Source organism: Ovis aries, chromosome 19, assembly GCF_016772045.2.
Source record: "Ovis aries strain OAR_USU_Benz2616 breed Rambouillet chromosome 19, ARS-UI_Ramb_v3.0, whole genome shotgun sequence".
Classification (NCBI taxonomy): domain Eukaryota; kingdom Metazoa; phylum Chordata; class Mammalia; order Artiodactyla; family Bovidae; genus Ovis; species Ovis aries.
In genome coordinates this window covers 55,303,216-55,319,746 of record NC_056072.1, presented here as the reverse complement: position 1 = coordinate 55,319,746, position 16,531 = coordinate 55,303,216, and the positions used below count along the sequence as shown (strand labels likewise).

The window sequence follows — 16,531 nt, the reverse complement described above, 5'->3', positions numbered from 1 at the left end:
TAGCTTCAGTTTACATTACAATACAGTTTTATTTATTATGAAGTTTTATTCACACCTAAAACAGAGAACATCAATCTGCATCAGAAACATCTGCCTTTCTTAAAGTAAATCATCTACACTTGACATCAAGTATCAAGTATTGTGCTATAGAAAACAGCTTTCTCAAGTAGAAGTGCGTGGCGTATCCTGGGTTTGCCAGCTTCACCAAGCATCTGTGATATCGCAGGGATCAGAGAGTAATCCAGTGACTTTATCTTCAAAATTGAAAGAAAAGTGCCTCTCCCCAAAGGTGGTAGGCTGGAGAGGATGCTACATCAAACGCAAACATCCAAAGACGATGGACGAGAAACGCCCCTGACGCTGGGAGGGACTGAAGGCGGGAGGAGAAGGGGCATCAAAGGATGAGATGGCTGGACGGCAACCCCGACTAGACAGACATCAGTTTGAGCAAGCTCTGGGTGTTGGTGAAGGACAGGGAAGCCTGGCGTGCTTCAGTCCATGGGGTCGCAGAGAGTCAGGCATGACTTGAGCGGCTAAACAGCAACAGGAAAAGACAGCGGAGAGACAAAAGATACCTTAACTCCAAACTCGCAAGTAAACAGCTTCCTCTTTTGCCTGACCAAGTAGAGATTTTAACACTCCTCATCTCCAAAACACACACTCACAGTAAGGCACATGACTCACGGATTGAAGAAAGTAAGGTGCCTTGGGACAGTGCAGATGCTGTAATACAGGAGCAAATTAAACCATGTAAGTATATAAAAGTACTCTGAAGAGCTTGCCGCACAAAGAAAGCTGAAGGGGTCATCTTGGAAGGAGTTCCGGACTTCGGGTAAGATGGGAAATTACCATAAATTAGCATTCATGAAGCAACTACAGCATGCCCTCACAGCGTCCGACTTTACACAGCAGTCAGATTCCTCACAGGGGCGCGCCACGAGATGGCTATCACCTCCTCTACTTCTACTCAAATCTGAGTATGTTATTCTGTCTTTGTGATGTGTACCTCAAGACAGACACAGACATAAATGCAAGACCATCTATACATAAACACACATCTCTCTCCCTCTCTCTCTCTCTCTCTCTCTCTCTCTCTATATATATATATATATATATATATATATATAAAACATATCTGTGAGTCTGCATTTCCTAACTTATGAGGTGGGGATAAGATGAAGAACATTACATGTAGAAGGAGAAATGGCACTTTTGCTGACTAGTTTACAGAGAATAAGATCACACACAATATTTTGTAACAAATAACGTAGGTGCATTAATACTTCATTCTTCCTGCAAGAAGGACAAGGAATAAAGATTCTTTTGTCAACCAAAAACAAAAAATTAAGGAAAAAAAAAATCCTCAAGGCTGAAAAAAATGCCGTGAGGGAATTCCCTGGCGAGAATCTCTGCCCTTCGTTCTAGGGACACACCCCCAGTGACAAAGAGACAGGAGCTGCAGCTCCCCTCCACTGTCACTGTACAGGGAGGAAAGGAAAGTGAGGCCGGATTGGTTTTCTGGGCTCCAATATCACTGCAGATGGTGACTACAGCCACGAAATTAAAAGACGCTTGCCCCTTGGAAGAAAATTTATGACCAACCTAGACAGAATATCAAAGAGCAGAGACATTACTTTGCCAACAAAGGTCTGTCTAGTCAAAGCTATGGTTTTTCCAGTAGTCATGTATGGATGTGAGAGTTGGACTATAAAGAAAGCTGAGCGCCGAAGAACTGATGCTTTTGAATTGTGGTGTTGGAGAAGATTCTTGAAAGTTCCTTGGACTGCAAGAAGATCCAATCAGTCCATTCTAAAGATCAGTCCTGAGTATTCATTGGAAGGATTGATGCTGAAGCTGAAGCTCCAATACTTTGGCCACCTGATAACGAAGAGCTGACTCATTTGAAAAGACCTTGGTGCTGGGAAAGATTGAAGGCGGGAAGAAAATGGGAAGAGAGAGGATGAGATGGTTGGATGGCATCACTGACTCAAAGGACATGAGTTTGGCAAGCTCTGTGAGTTGGTGACGGACAGGGAAGCCTGGTGTGCTGCAGTTCATGGGGTCACAAAGAGTTGGATACAACTGAGAGACTGAACCAAACTGAATTGACTGGGTTTCTAATAAATGGTAATTATGTGCATTCTCCAAGGTGGCAAATTACCTGGGCTGAATGCCATCTCTGGAAGCTTCACTTCGAAGACGATGCTGTGGGTGACGTCTCTCACCCCCTGCAGGGTGCGGTCCCGGAAGCAGACCACTTCCACGGACTGGAAACTGCCACTCCTGGTGTCAGCCCCGGATGTTTATGTTTCAGTTTTTTCAAGGAAGGAAAAGAGAGAGCTCACATAAGAGCTTTGGCAAACCCAGCTGGAGAGGATTCAAGTCACTGTAAGTACACCCCCCTGACACCCTTGGTGGACGCAGCTTTCACCTCTGAGATTCTGAGCACATCCACATGGGCTTCCTTTGTCCAAGCGTCTAAAGGCTGGGTGTGGAACAGGCTCGGATTTCTTTTTAGGTGAGGTTTATATAACAACTTCATGTTGCACAGAAATAATTCTGACAAATGAATCTTGAATGCAGGGGGAAAGACGCTCATAAGACATTAAAAAGAAGCTTAAGACAAGCATGAGTTCCTCTGGTCCCTCTTCTGCCACAGGAGCTTACAGAGCAGGCCGTGGTGAGGAAGCCCATGGCTACACACTCACCACCAGGATAAGCACATGTAACCCTCTTCTTCTGGGGAAGGTCTATGATCTAGCAATCTCCCAGTGGACATGGCTGTCTAAGTAAAGCATACACAAATGTAAATACCCAAATCCTAAACACACAGGAGCGTGACTCATGCTTCCTCCCAGTCCTTAAACAGCCCCTTCAACAGCAACTCCTACTCTAACTTCTAAGTAGGGACTTAGGTTTTAACTTAAAAGGTCCAGCCTCTTTCATTCAACACTATGCTGTTTAAACCCATCGTGCTGATAAGTGTACCAGTGGTTCACTCAGGCTGACTACAACACTGCATTCCATGGCAGTGAACACACCCCGCTGTATTAACCATTTCATTGTTCAAGGAGATCTGGGTTATTCCCAGTGTCTGGTTATAAAGAACAATGCTGCTGTCAGCATTCCCATATAGGTGTCTTGCTTGCATCTGAGGGTGCATTTCTGTGCTTTATGTACCTGAGAGGGAAACTGTTGAGCTACAGATATTTCTAACTTTGGGAGATACTTCCAAACAGGTACCCAGCGATGTCTGAGGGTTCCGATTCATCCACATCGTCGACAGCACTTGGTATTGTCATCTTTTTAAAATGAGTCTGGTAGGTATCTCATTATCTGGTGAGTGTGTGGTAGTATCTTTCATAACAGCATCTTATTATCTTTATTAACGAGTACTGTCTTGTTATATTTTATTTCCTGGATGACTGATGATGTTGGACATCTTTCCAAATGTGCACTACCCTCTGTTTTATTCAGCTTAGGGTCAGGATAAAGGGAGGACGATAGCAATGAGAAAATCCTTCCTGAACACAACTCAGCTCAAGTGGGGGCTAGAAAAGTTCGGGATGGGGATCCCCGAGCTGTGGGTCCTGCTCTACTCTACGCTGTCCTCAGCGCAATACGGTTGGAATCTGAAGCTCTGTAACAGACCTGCTTAGAGGCTCACTACCAAAAAAAACTGGATTATGACAATATACTGATTTGTTATCTGGTTTCTACACCAGCAATGACAAAAAAATTCATTTGAGAAAATAGAAATACAGACAGTCAAATAGAAAAACATACAAAGACCGACAGAGACAGGCAGGCAGATGGACCACACACACACATGCGCACGCACACAGACACACACAGACACACACAGACACAGACACACACACACACACGTAAATACCATCTGTGGGCTGCTAGGACCAAAAGGTTCCTCAAAGGCCATCCGGGGTACTGCGCTAAGTTACAGGGATCGTACACACCAATCGTTATCTGTGAACAGAAAAGACATCGCGTGAGGCAGGGACCGTGTCAGATTCACAGCACAAACACTGCTAATCCCTCCCCTCGCCTATGTATCTGGTTGTGCAAAAGCATCAACTATTAGACACGTGGTGAACGGCTGGAGGAAAGAGAAGAAAGCAAAAGGACCTCACACCTGACGACAGAACGTCCTGATGGCCCGAGCTGTCAAATTCTTCCCTTCACCCTCTGTGACAAATTAGATACATTTAGAAGGAGGACTGAAAGGAAGACAGGGAGGGAGGGAGGGCAGCCAACTGTCAGGGCTCACAAAGAGAAGATCTTGTCTCAAAGAGATATGGTCTGTGAAAATTGCTAATTTTCATGTAATGAGAAAAGTGAAAGACGGGTCACTACCGCTGTACGTAAACGCATAGTCAGACCAAACTAAAAAGCAAGACGCCTTCGACGCTGCTCACCTGCCTCTCCTCCCACTCCTCCCGCTTGCAGCTCCCCCAGCCCTGATCTCCATCTAGAAAGCTCTTCTTTTTGATGAAGACTGTCCCCAGAGGAGGTCGTCACCCTGTCTTTTCTGCTTCCTGATCCCTCTGTACATCATACAGGACACCTTTCACATTTTCTGTCTCTTTCCTCCGAAAGACACTGAGGTCTTAATCTCTAAATACTGTCCTCCAGTAAAAGGAATAGGGGCTGTCTGGACACATGGGTAATCCTAGGGCTAGAGGAGGGAAAAAAAAGGGCTTCCCTGATAGCTCAGTGGTACAGAAGCCGCCTGCAATGCAGGGGACAAAGGAGAAGCAAGTTCAATCCCTGCGTGAGGAAGGGATGGAGGAGGAAACGGTAACCCCCTCCAGTGTTCTTGCCTGGGAAATCCCATGGACAGAGGAGCCTGGTGGGCCACAGTCCATGGGGTTACAAACAGTCAGACACGACTGAGTGGCTGAGCACGCAAAGCAGGGAAAACAGAAAATGAGCCTGGAGCACGCTGTACACCAGAAAGCTAGCGAGTGCTGAGTGAGCAGAAGGCCAGGAGCATGGCAAGGGGCGCCAGACACACCTGAAAGGAGCGCTCAGTGGCCAAGGCCGGCACAAGGTGAGCAGGGAAACAAAGAACGCAGTACTGGATTGTAACCCAGCCCCAAATGAGTACCCATGAGTCCATAAGGACATAAACGATGAGACGGATATTTGAAAGTGAAGGGACAAGTCTTCCTTACAGAAGATTTCCAAGCAATATATGTAGATACAGACCCTCCAGGGACAGAGCTTAATCCCGCTCCACCTTGAGTGAGGGCTCAACTTAGTGACTCGTTCCCGAAGGAAAAATAGTAGGGATAGTTTTGAATATTACAAAAACAAGGGAATTCCAGAAAACATCTATTTCTACTTCATTGACTATGCCAAAGCCTTTGACTTTCTGGATCACAACAAACTGGAAAATTCTTAAAGAGCTCGGAATACCAGACCACCTTACTTGTCTCCTGAGAAATCTGTATGCAGGGCAAAAGGCAACAGTTAGAACTGGACATGGAACAACAGACTGGTTCCAAATTGGGAAAGGAGTAAGTCAAGGCTGTATGCTGTCACCCTCCTTATTTAATTTATAAGCAGAGTACATCACATGAAGGAACCAGCCAAACGAATCACAAGCTGGAATCAAGATTGCCAGGAGAAATAGCAACAACCTCAGATATCCAGATGATACCACTCCAATGGCAGAAAGTGAAGAGGAACTAAAAAGGGCCTTTTGATGAAGGTGAAACAGGAGAGTGAAAAAGCTGGGTTAAAATGCAACATTCAAAAAACAAGATCATGGCATCTGATCCCATCATGGGCATCTCTTTCATGGCAAAGAGATGGGGAAACAATGGAAACAGTGGCAGATTTTATCTTCTTGAGCTCCAAAATCACTGCAGATGGTGACTGCAGCCATGAAATTAAAAGATGCTTCCTCCTTGGCAGGAAAGCTATGACAAACCCAGGCAGTATATTAAAAAGCTGAGACATCACTTTGCCAACAAAGATCCGTATAGCCAAAGCTATGGTTTTTTCATGTATGGCTGTGAGAGGTGGACCATAAACAAGGCTGAGTACTGAAGAACTGATGCTTTCAAACTGTGGCGCTAGAGAAGATTCTTGAGAGTCCCTTGGACAACAAGCAGATCAAACGAGTCAATCCTAAAGAAAAGCAACCCTAAATATTCATTGGAAGGACTGACGCTGAAGCTCCAATACTGTGGCTACCTGATGTGAAGAGCCAACTCACTGGAAAAGATCCTGATCCTGGGAAAGACTGAGGGCAGGAGGAGAAGGGGCAATAGAGGATGAGAAGGTTGGATGGCATCACAGACTCAACAGGCATGAGCTTGAGCAAACTCCAGGAGATAGCGAAGGACAGGGGAGCCTGGCGTGCTACAGTCCATGGGGTCACAAACAGTCATGACTTAGTGACTGAATAATTTCACAGTGGAGAAACCTGGCCAATTCTACCTTACAAGTGATCAATTTTAACACCACTAGGAATGTCATGTGAGTTTCAGGTAGCTAATACATGATGTGATGACAAGGGCACTTCACCTTTGGGGCACTCTTTTCAAAAATAACCCCAACTGATATAACCCCATTAAATCATAAGTAGTTTCAGGATGTCTGCCCTCTGATCCCCTCTCTCAGTGCCTACTGTCAATCTGAACACATGGACCACAGCCTTGTCTGACTCTGTGAAAGTAAGCCATGCCGTGTGGGGCCACCCAAGACTGATGGGTCTTGGTGGAGAGGTCTGACAGAATGTGGTCCACTGAGAAGGGAATGGCAAACCACTTCAGTATTCTTGCCTTGAGCACCCCATGAACAGTACGAAAAGGCAAAAAGATAGGACACTGAAAGATGAATTCGCCAGGTCGGTAGCTGCCCAATATGCTACTGGAGATCAGTGGAGAAATAACTCCAGAAAGAATGAAGGGATGGAGCCAAAGCAAAAACAATACCCAGCTGTGGATGGGACTGGTGACAGAAACAAGGTCCGATGCTGTAAAGACCAATACTGCATAGGAACCTGGAATGTCAGGTCCATGAATCAAGGCAAATTGGAAGTGGTCAAAAAGGAGATGGCAAGAGTGAATACTGACATTCTAGGAATCAGTGAACTAAGACAGACTGGAATGGGTGAATTTAACTCAGATGACCATTATATCTACTACTCTGGGCAGGAATCCCTTAGAAGAAATGGAGTAGCCCTCATGGTCAACAAAAGAGTCTGAAATGCAGTACTTGGATGCAATCTCAAAAACAACAGAATGACCTCTGTTCATTTCCAAGGCAAACCGTTCAATATCACGATAATCCAAGACTATGCCCCAACCAGTAACACTGAAGAAGCTGAAGTTGAACGGTTCTATGAAGACCTACAAAACCTTCTAGAGCTAACACCCAAAAAAGATGTCCTTTTCATTACAGGGGCCTGGAATGCAAAGGGAGGAAGTCAAGAAACACCTGGAGTAACAGGCAAATTTGGCCTTGGAGTACAGAATGAAGCAGGGCAAAGGCTAATAGAGTTTTGCCAAGAGAACGCACTGGTCATAGCAAACACCCTCTTCCAACAACACAAGAGAAGACTCTACACATGGACATCACCAGAAGGTCGACACCAAAATCAAATTGATTATATTCTCTGCAGCCAAACATGAAGAAGCTCTATAGAGTCAGCAAAAACAAGATTGGAAGCTGACTGTGGCTCAGATCATGAACTCCTTATAGTCAAATTCAGACTGATATTGAAGAAAGTGGAGAAAACCACTAGACCATTCAGGTATGACCTAAATCAAATCCCTTATGACTATACAGTGGAAGTAAGAAATAGATTTAAGGGACTAGATCTGAGAGACAGAGTGCCTGATGAACTATGGACGGAGATTCGTTACATTGTACAGGGGACAGGAATCAAGATCATACCCAAGAAAAAGAAATGCAAAAAAGCAAAATGGCTGTCTGAGGAGGCCTTACAAATAGCTGTGAAAAGAAGGGAAACAAAAAGCAAAGGAGAAAAGGAAGATATAAGCATCTGAATGCAGAGTTCCAAAGAATAGCAGGATAAGATAAGAAAGCCTTCCTCAGCGATGAATGCAAAGAAATAGAGGAAAACAATAGAATGGGAAAGACTAGAGATCTCTTCAAGAAAATTAGAGATACCAAGGAAATATTTCATGCAAAGATGGGCACAATAAAGGACAGAAATAGTATGGACCTAACAGAAGCAGAAGATATTAAGAGGTGGCAAGAATACATAGAAGAACTATTCAAAACAGATCTTTACGACCCAGATAATCAAAATGGTGTGATCACTCACCTAGAGAGAGATATCCTGGAATGTGAAGTAAAGTGGGCCTTAGGAAGCATCACTAAAACAAAGCTAGTGGAGGTGATGGCATTCCAGTTGAGCTATTTCAAATCCTGAAAGATGATGCTGTGAAAGTGCTGCACTCAACATGTCAGCAAATCTGGAAAACTCAGCAGTGGCCACAGCACTGGAAAAGTTCGGTTTTCATTCTAATCTCCAAGAAAGGCAATGCCAAACAATGCTCAAACTACCGCACAATTGTACCCGTCTCACACACTAGTAAAGTAATGCTTAAAATTCTCCAAGCCAGACTTCAGCAATACGTGAACCATGAACTTCCAGATGTTCAAGTTGGTTTTAGAAAAGGCAGAGGAACCAGAGATCAAATTGCCAACATCTTCTGGATCATCAAAAAAGCAAGAGAGTTCCAGAAAAACATCTATTTTTACTTTATTGACTATGCCAAAGCCTTTGACTGTGTGGATCACAATAAACTGTGGAAAATTCTGAAAGAGATGGAAATACCAGACCACCTGAACTGCCTCTTGAGAAACCTGTATGCAGGTCAGGAAGCAACAGTGAGAACTGGACATGGAACAACAGACTGGTTCCAAATAGGAAAAGGCTGTATATAGTCACCCCGCTTATTTAACTTCTATGCAGAGTACATCATGAGAAACGCTGGGCTACAGGAAGCACAAGCTGGAATCAAGATTGCCGGGAGAAAAATCAATAACCTCAGATATGCAGATGACACCACCCTTATGGCAGAAAGTGAAGAGGAACTAAAAGCCTCTTGATGAAAGTGAAAGAAGAGAGTGAAAAAGGTGGCTTAAAGCTCAACATTCAGAAAACGAAGATCATGGCATCCAGTCCCATCTACCTCATGGGAAATAGATGGGAAAACAGTGGAAACAGTGTCAGACTTTATTTTCCTGGGCTCCAAAATCACTGCAAATGGTGATTGCAGCCGTGAAATTAAAATATGCTTACTCCTTGGAAGGAAAGTTATGACCAACCTAGACAGCATATTAAAAAGCAGAGACATTACTTTGCCAACAAAGGTCCATCTAGTCAAGGCTATGGTTTTCCAGTGGTCATGTACGGATATGAGAGTTGGACTGTGAAGAAAGCTGAGCGCCGGAAAATTGATGCTTTTGAACTGTGGTGTTGGAGAAGACTCTTGAGAGTCCCTTGGACTGCAAGGAGATCCAACCAGTCCATCCTAAAGGAGATCAGTCCTGGGTGTTCATTGGAAGGACTGCTGTTGAAGCTGAAACTCCACTACTTTGGCCACCTGATGCAAACAGCTGACTCATTGGAAAAGACCCTGATGCTGGGAGGGATTGGGGATGGAGGAGAAGGGGACGACAGAGGGTGAGATGGCTGGATGGCATCACTGACTCAACGGACATGAGTTTGAGTGAACTCCGGGAGTTGGTGATGGACAGGGAGGCCTGGCGTGGCCCGATTCATGGGGTCGCAAAGAGTCAGACACGACTGAGCGACTGAACTGAACTGAATGAGTAAACAAGTGACAAACCCAAACTAAGAGGCATTTGACCAGAATAACTGAACTCTTCACAACTGTCAAGATCACTAAAAACAACAGAAGCCTGAGGAACTGTTAGAGACCAGAGGAGGAGACATGACAAGAGAACGCAGTCTCCTGGATGGGATCCTGGCGTGAAGGAGGGTGCTAATGGAAAAGCTGGGGAAATCTGAACAAACTCCATAGCGGAGTCAATGGTTATGCATTAACGGTGGTTTCTCACTTCTGACAAGTGTACTGCGATAATGTAAGGTGACGACACCAGAGAAAACTAAAACGGGTGAGGGCAGCCTCTGCACTATACTTCAGCTTTTCTGTAAACCTAAAATTATTCCAAGATAAAGGCCATTAGAGAAGAAGAAGAGAGTGGGCATCTACCGCGCAGGGAGTAGCTTCCAGGTCTCCATGATGAGTTCACAGATACACAGCATATACCGAATGAAGGCAGGTGAATGGTGAAAAGATGGGAAGAGAGGGAGCAGGAGCAGGGGGAAGGGGTGGTGAAACAGTAGGTTAAAGCAGGGAGGGGAGGAAGGTGGCTGGCAGAAAACCATTAACTTATTAGCATCAGTTCAGTTCAGTTCAGTTCAGTCGCTCACTTGTGTTTGACTCTTTGCGACCCCATGAATCGGGCCATGCCAGGCCTCCCTGTCCATCATCAACTCCCAGAGTTCACTCAAACTCACGTCCATTCAGCTAGTGATGCCATCCAGTCATCCTCTGTTATCCCCTTCTCCTCCTGCCCTCAATCCCTCCCAGCATCAGAGTCTTTTCCAATGAGTCAGCTCTTCACATGAGGTGGCCAAAGTATTGGAGTTTCACCTTTAGCATCAGTCCTTCCAATGAACACCCAGGACTGATCTCCTTTAGGATGGACTGGTTGGATCCCCCTGAAGTCCAAGGGACTCCCAAGAGTCTTCTCCAACAACACAGTTCAAAAGCATCAATTCTTTGGCCCTCAGCTTTCTTCACAGTCCAACTCTCACATCCATACATGACTACTGGAAAAATCATAGCCTTGACTAGATGGACCTTTGTTGGCAAAGTAACATCTCTGCTTTTGAATATGCTATCTAGGTTGGTCATAACTTTCCTTCCAAGGAGTAAGCGTCTTTTAATTTCATGGCTGCAGTCACCATCTGCAGTGATTTTGGAGCCCCCCAAAATAAAGTCTGACACTGTTTCGTTTCCCCACCTATTTGCCATGAAGTGATGGGACCAGATGCCATGATCTTCATTTTCTGAATGTTGAGCTTTAAGCCACCTTTTTCACTCTCTTCTTTCACTTTCATCAAGAGGCTTTTTAGTTCCTCTTCACTTTCTGCCATAAGGGTGGTGTCATCTACATATTGAGGTTATTGATTTTTCTCCCAGCAATCTTGATTCCAGCTTGTGCTTTTTCCAGCCCAGTGTTTCTCATGATGTACTCTGCATAGAAGTTAAATAAGCAGGGTGACAATATATAGCCTTGATGTACTCCTTTTCCTATTTGGAACCAGTCTGTTGTTCAATGTCCAGTTCTCACTGTTGCTTCCTGACCTGCATATAGGTTTCTCAAGAGGCAACATCAACTGTATTCAATTTTCCACCCCTAGTACCAGGCTAGAGGATGTATGGCGGTGAGAGATGGATCATAAAGAAGGCTGAATGCCAAAGAATTGATGCTTTTGAACTGTGGTGTTGGAGAAGACTCTTGAAAGTCCCTTGGACTGCAAAGAGATCAAACCAGTCAATCCTAAATGTTCATCACAAGGACTGATGCTGAAGCTCCAATACTTTGGCCACCTGATGCGAGGAACGGACTCACTGGAAAAGACCCTGATGCTGGGAAAGGTTGAAGGTGGGAGGAGAAGGCGACTACAGAGGACGAGATGGTTGGATGGCATCACCGACTCAATGGACATGACTTTGAGCAAGCTCCGAAAGATGCTGATGGACAGGGAAGCCTGGTGTGCTGCAGTCCACGGGGTCAAAAAAGAGTTGGGCATGACTTAGGAAAGGAACAAGTACCTGGCTAGTTCCTCCCTGGTGCCGCCACTCTTCCCTTTCTCAGCATCACAGGCTCTCCACTTGGTGATGTTTTAATCCTGGGATTCTCCTGGGTGAGACAGTGAGGGCATGGTCTGAGAGACCATTTCCTATGAGAAGCATGAGCACCCTGAGGAGGTGGCCCCACCGTGCACGCTCTCTGAATGGAGATGCTACCGTCCTGGAGCTTTGCTTGTCCAGCTGGTCATCACCACCATGGGGGCAACTCTATTTTGTTCCCCCATATAGACTGTGATGGACAGCATCTGTCAGGCTGACTGCATTTAATAAGTCATCCTCGCTTCAACCGCATACTTTAAAAAATTTACCAAAGGCATTAATCACCCTTTTATCCAGCAAGAAAGCAGGGAGAAGGGAGAAGCTGGCATTCAAAGGCTGTAACATTTGAAACAGCTTAGAAAAGAGAATGGCCTGATGGTGGGGGAAAAAAAAAGAATCGGCTACAGCCTAGTGGGTATGGTTCTAATCCTGCCGTTAATTGATTCTAAGACCTTAGGAAGGTCTTCCCTCGCCTGTAAAATAAAGTGGTAAAATCATTTCACCTCAAAGGAATCTTTCTAGCTCCAGAATTATAGATCTTTATAGGCCATTAAAGAGAGATAGAGAAAAAAAAAAAAAAACAATGTAGATAGGTTACAAAAACAATAAGACTATATTAAGGTTCAATTTTACCTGGTGTCTAAAGGCTCTTCAATTTTTATTTGGGAAGAACCCAGACATATCAATCCAGAAAATGCCATTCATACAGAGATGCTGCATTTCAATTTTCAAATACAACTCCATAGGCCTGGGCTGTTATCAAAGGCTCTGAGTTGCTCTCATCTGATCTTCAGCAATTTGACATCTCTGTGCCTAAATTTCTCATCTGTAGGGCCACTCTCATCTGCACTTGGCTCAGAGACTGAGAATAAGAGAAGCACGCAACCAACGAGAACCATAACCACAAAAATTCCATTGTCGTAAATCCATCGACCTCTCCGTTCAGTTCAGTCTATCACCGTCAGTCATCTGCCTTCAGCGTCAAAGTCATCATTTCTTAGCTGGCAGAGAAAAAGGGGGATAAGTTCTAGTTTATCAAATATTCTCTGGGTCTAGGTTTCATCACCCGAAACTGTAGAGCTGAGACTAACTGAGATTTAAATTATATAAACTACAATGTGACATCAGATAGTACAAATGGATGCTTAACTTCAAAAAATGAGCCTATTTCTGACACTAAATACAAAGACAACCAGGCAGGAAGGTAGTAAGAAAAAAAAAATCCTTTTAGATAAGACCAGGAATAAGTTTCTTAGAGCAACCTGACCTAAAAATGAGCTATAGAGAAGGAATGAACCACTAAAGAGAAATTGACCACTTATTTATAAAGAGAGGTTAGCTCACATCTGTTTTAAAGGAACTCTTCTACCCACAGGAGGCACACATAAGTACGAAGAGGAAGCGTACGGAGAGGAAGATGACAGAATCCATTTGACGCCAGGCTGAACACAAAGAAATAGTCCTCTGATGATTCAAAAGTGACCCCAAAATCTTTCATTGCTTTAGGATTCAAACCTGCAAGCTTAATCACTGTAGGATTCAGTCCAAACGAGGCTGAGCAAGCCAGTTTAACTATTTGGGTAAACAGACTTCGTAAATGGCAGTCAGAAATAACCACTGGCTAGGAGATCTGGATTCTAGAACTGGCTTTGCCAGTTCATTCATTGTGTGAATGTGGGCAAATCACCTCCTTTTACAAGAGAACTCAGCAGAAAGAAACAAAATGTAACTGCAAAAAAAAAAAATCTATTTAGAAGGTTTATGAAATAAATGCTCCTTTCGCTTTGGCTGAGAGCATATAATTCATTGAAGTTGTTCAGTGATGAGCTGGCTACCATCCACCCAGCAATTTGCTGAAAAAGTACAACGTGAGAAGAGAAAGAGGGCAAAATTGCCAACTTGAGCGTCTGGAGAAATTTTCACACTGCCATAAAACATGCTTAACTGACAAATGACTATCTATTACCCACACGCTCGATGTAACAGGAAATGCACAAAGGGGATTATGTGTTTTAAAAGTATAGGAAAAAAGTTCCGAGATCTCATGCGCGGCGATGTCACCAATGGAGACCAAGATGTGGATACCGCTGAATGAAGCAACAGCCTCTAACTAACAGCAGACCAAGTACTGCTCCTTTGCTAATGCTCTTGTCCTAAGATTTCACAACCTGAGAACTGAAGGCTGACGCTGTCAAAATGACAAAACGTTTCCCAAACATTCAATCTCGAATAGCTGTTCTGGAGAAAGAACGAAACTCAGTCAAGCAAGCTTTCCCTGACTATGGGCAGTGGAGCAGTGTCAGGGGCTGTATCAGCATGAACCCCGGAAGAGCTGCACCGTGACCCACACTGGAGGGCAAAAAGAGCTTCGACAAAGCCCATTTTCAGCCAGCCCAATGCATATAATACTCGGTGCTGCTTAGGGAGCATTGCGAGCTTGAGGGAGATCGGCAGTGCGGGCAGGAGTCATCAGAAGCAGTGGTGCGGGAGCTGGCCCCACAGGTGGGGAAGCCACCAGGTACTGGCCCTTCCTGGCTCCGTAGCCTGTGACTTCCACACACTGGAAGCCCAAGAGTTGGGGGGGCCACAGTGGGAGAGCTGAGGCCACAGAAATAAGCAGACACCACGAAAGCACAGCACCCCCCACCCCAAGAGCCTGCCGTCAGACATCGGCCAGCACACGACTGAGGATAAACCTTAACACGCCCAGCCTCTTAACCTAGTAATTCCACATCTAGAATCTTTCCTAAGAAAACAAATAATTCAAAGTACAAAGAGGAGGGCAGCAAGGGTGGGATTTCATGAAGCTCCTAATAGTGAAGAATTACGAGAGACCTAAATGTCCGGAACTTGAGAAATTCATGATGATACATATTTATTAAAAAGGATGTTGATGCAGAGTTTAATATTATGCTAAAATAAAACAGAAGGTAGTATAATCTGAGTCATTAAAAACTGCACAGGAGATTTAAAGATTTTCAGTAAATGGAGTGCTATGAGAACCCATTGTGGACAGAATAAACCATTTTACGGAAGTCAGGGCTGGGGGGAACTTTCTTCCAAGAATCATGAGTAAGTTTCACTCTGAAGAAACTGGGAAGAGAGGAGGTACAGGGGTAGGGAGAGGAGAGGCAGAAGAGAAAGGAGACAGGAGTTCCAGGCATGAGCCCTGCAGGGGGAGGGAAGTCAGCACCTCCGAGGGGAGCACCAAGGGAGCTGGGGCCAGATCCACACAGGGCCTGGGCCACGTGGGGTCCTCTGCACACCACACGGGGGACCAGAGACAGATCCACACAGGCCCGGGGCACGTGAGGTCCTCTGCACACCACACGAGGGACCCGGGGCCAGATCCGTACAGGGCCTGGGCCACGTGGGGTCCTCTGCAAACCACACGGGGGACCTGGGTTCTTAGAACACAGGAGAGACAGCATTGCTCCGCCTCATTTGGAGAGTGACATGATCAGATCTGCTTTTCAGGGGACTTCCTGGAATGATACGGGGAAGGACTGGAGGGAGGCCTGAGCAGGCACACAGAGCCCACTGGGAAGCTACCACGGGAAAGCAGATGAAAGACCGTGACGCTCAGGCTGGGCAGGTGGCAGAAGAAACGCAGAGGCGGCAGACAGAGAGAAGTTTAGGAGGTGAGATCCACGGATATGGTGCTGGTAGAGGATAGAGAGGCGGCCAGCTGGCTGCCCAGATTCCCAGCTCTCGTGACCGGATGGATGACAGTGTCGCTACAAGACAGCAATGCCCAGGAGAGGACCAGACTTGGGGTGAAGACCTTGAATTCAACTCAGACATACTGAATTCGAGGTGCTGGAGTAGGCAGGCAAGGGGTTGGCTAATGCAGGCCAGGATCTAGAGAGAAGTTCAGGCTGGAGACAGTGGTCAGTAGGGTTGTGGGCACACAGGTTTCCCAGAAGAGAAAGCAGACTCAAAGGAGAGAAACCCAGGGGGATTCCAGCGGCTCTCCAGCTTCTGTGTGAAGGCACCACGGCAGGGCTCACAGAGGAGCAGGGGCTTCTCGAGGGTCAAAGTCCCTGCTAAGAGAAGGAGGCAGGAAATAGAGTAAAACAGGAAGCTGCAGCACAAAGGCAGGAATTCATGTCGAAAAGAATGCCTATTTCTCGAAGCACAGGATAAAAAGTTTCAAGGAAAGTTCATGACTCAAAGAACATGAAAGAGAAAGTGCAATCATGTGAAAGCAAGTGAACAGGGTTCACACCATGAGGCAGGAACGGGCTCGAGTGAAGTGAGAGCTAGGTTTCACAGACATCACGTCTCCAGAAAGAAAAGAGTCACTCAGTCGTGTCCGACTCTTTGCGACCCCATGGACAGTCCATGGAATTCTCCAGGCCAGAGTCCTGGAGTGGGTAGGCTTTCCCTTCTCCAGGGGATCTTCCCATCCCAGGGTTCGAACCCAGGTCTTCCGCATGGAATTCTGTACCAGCTGAGCCACCAGGGAAGCACTCATGCCTTCAGGGCTCTGCTCCAGCCTTGCTTTCCTGGGAAGTCTCCGTGCTCACCAGCCTCGTGTTTGTCCACAGGGATCAGCAGCTCTCTCCTCTCTAAATTCA

The 16,531-nt window shown here is 45.5% G+C and overlaps 1 protein-coding gene across 27 annotated transcripts in view; it reads right to left on the bottom strand.

Annotated features, from left to right (window-relative positions):
* Positions 1–16,531, bottom strand: part of ATG7 (autophagy related 7) — a 267,942-nt gene that overhangs the window by 208,640 nt on the left and 42,771 nt on the right. For all 27 annotated transcript variants that reach the window (XM_060402632.1, XM_027957767.2, XM_027957764.2 and 24 more), the window contains 2 exons: positions 3,896–3,984; positions 2,162–2,283 (listed from right to left, as the gene is read on the bottom strand). In XM_060402632.1, coding sequence (XP_060258615.1) covers positions 2,162–2,283; positions 3,896–3,984 — 211 coding nt within the window. The remainder of the gene's footprint in view (positions 1–2,161; positions 2,284–3,895; positions 3,985–16,531) is intronic.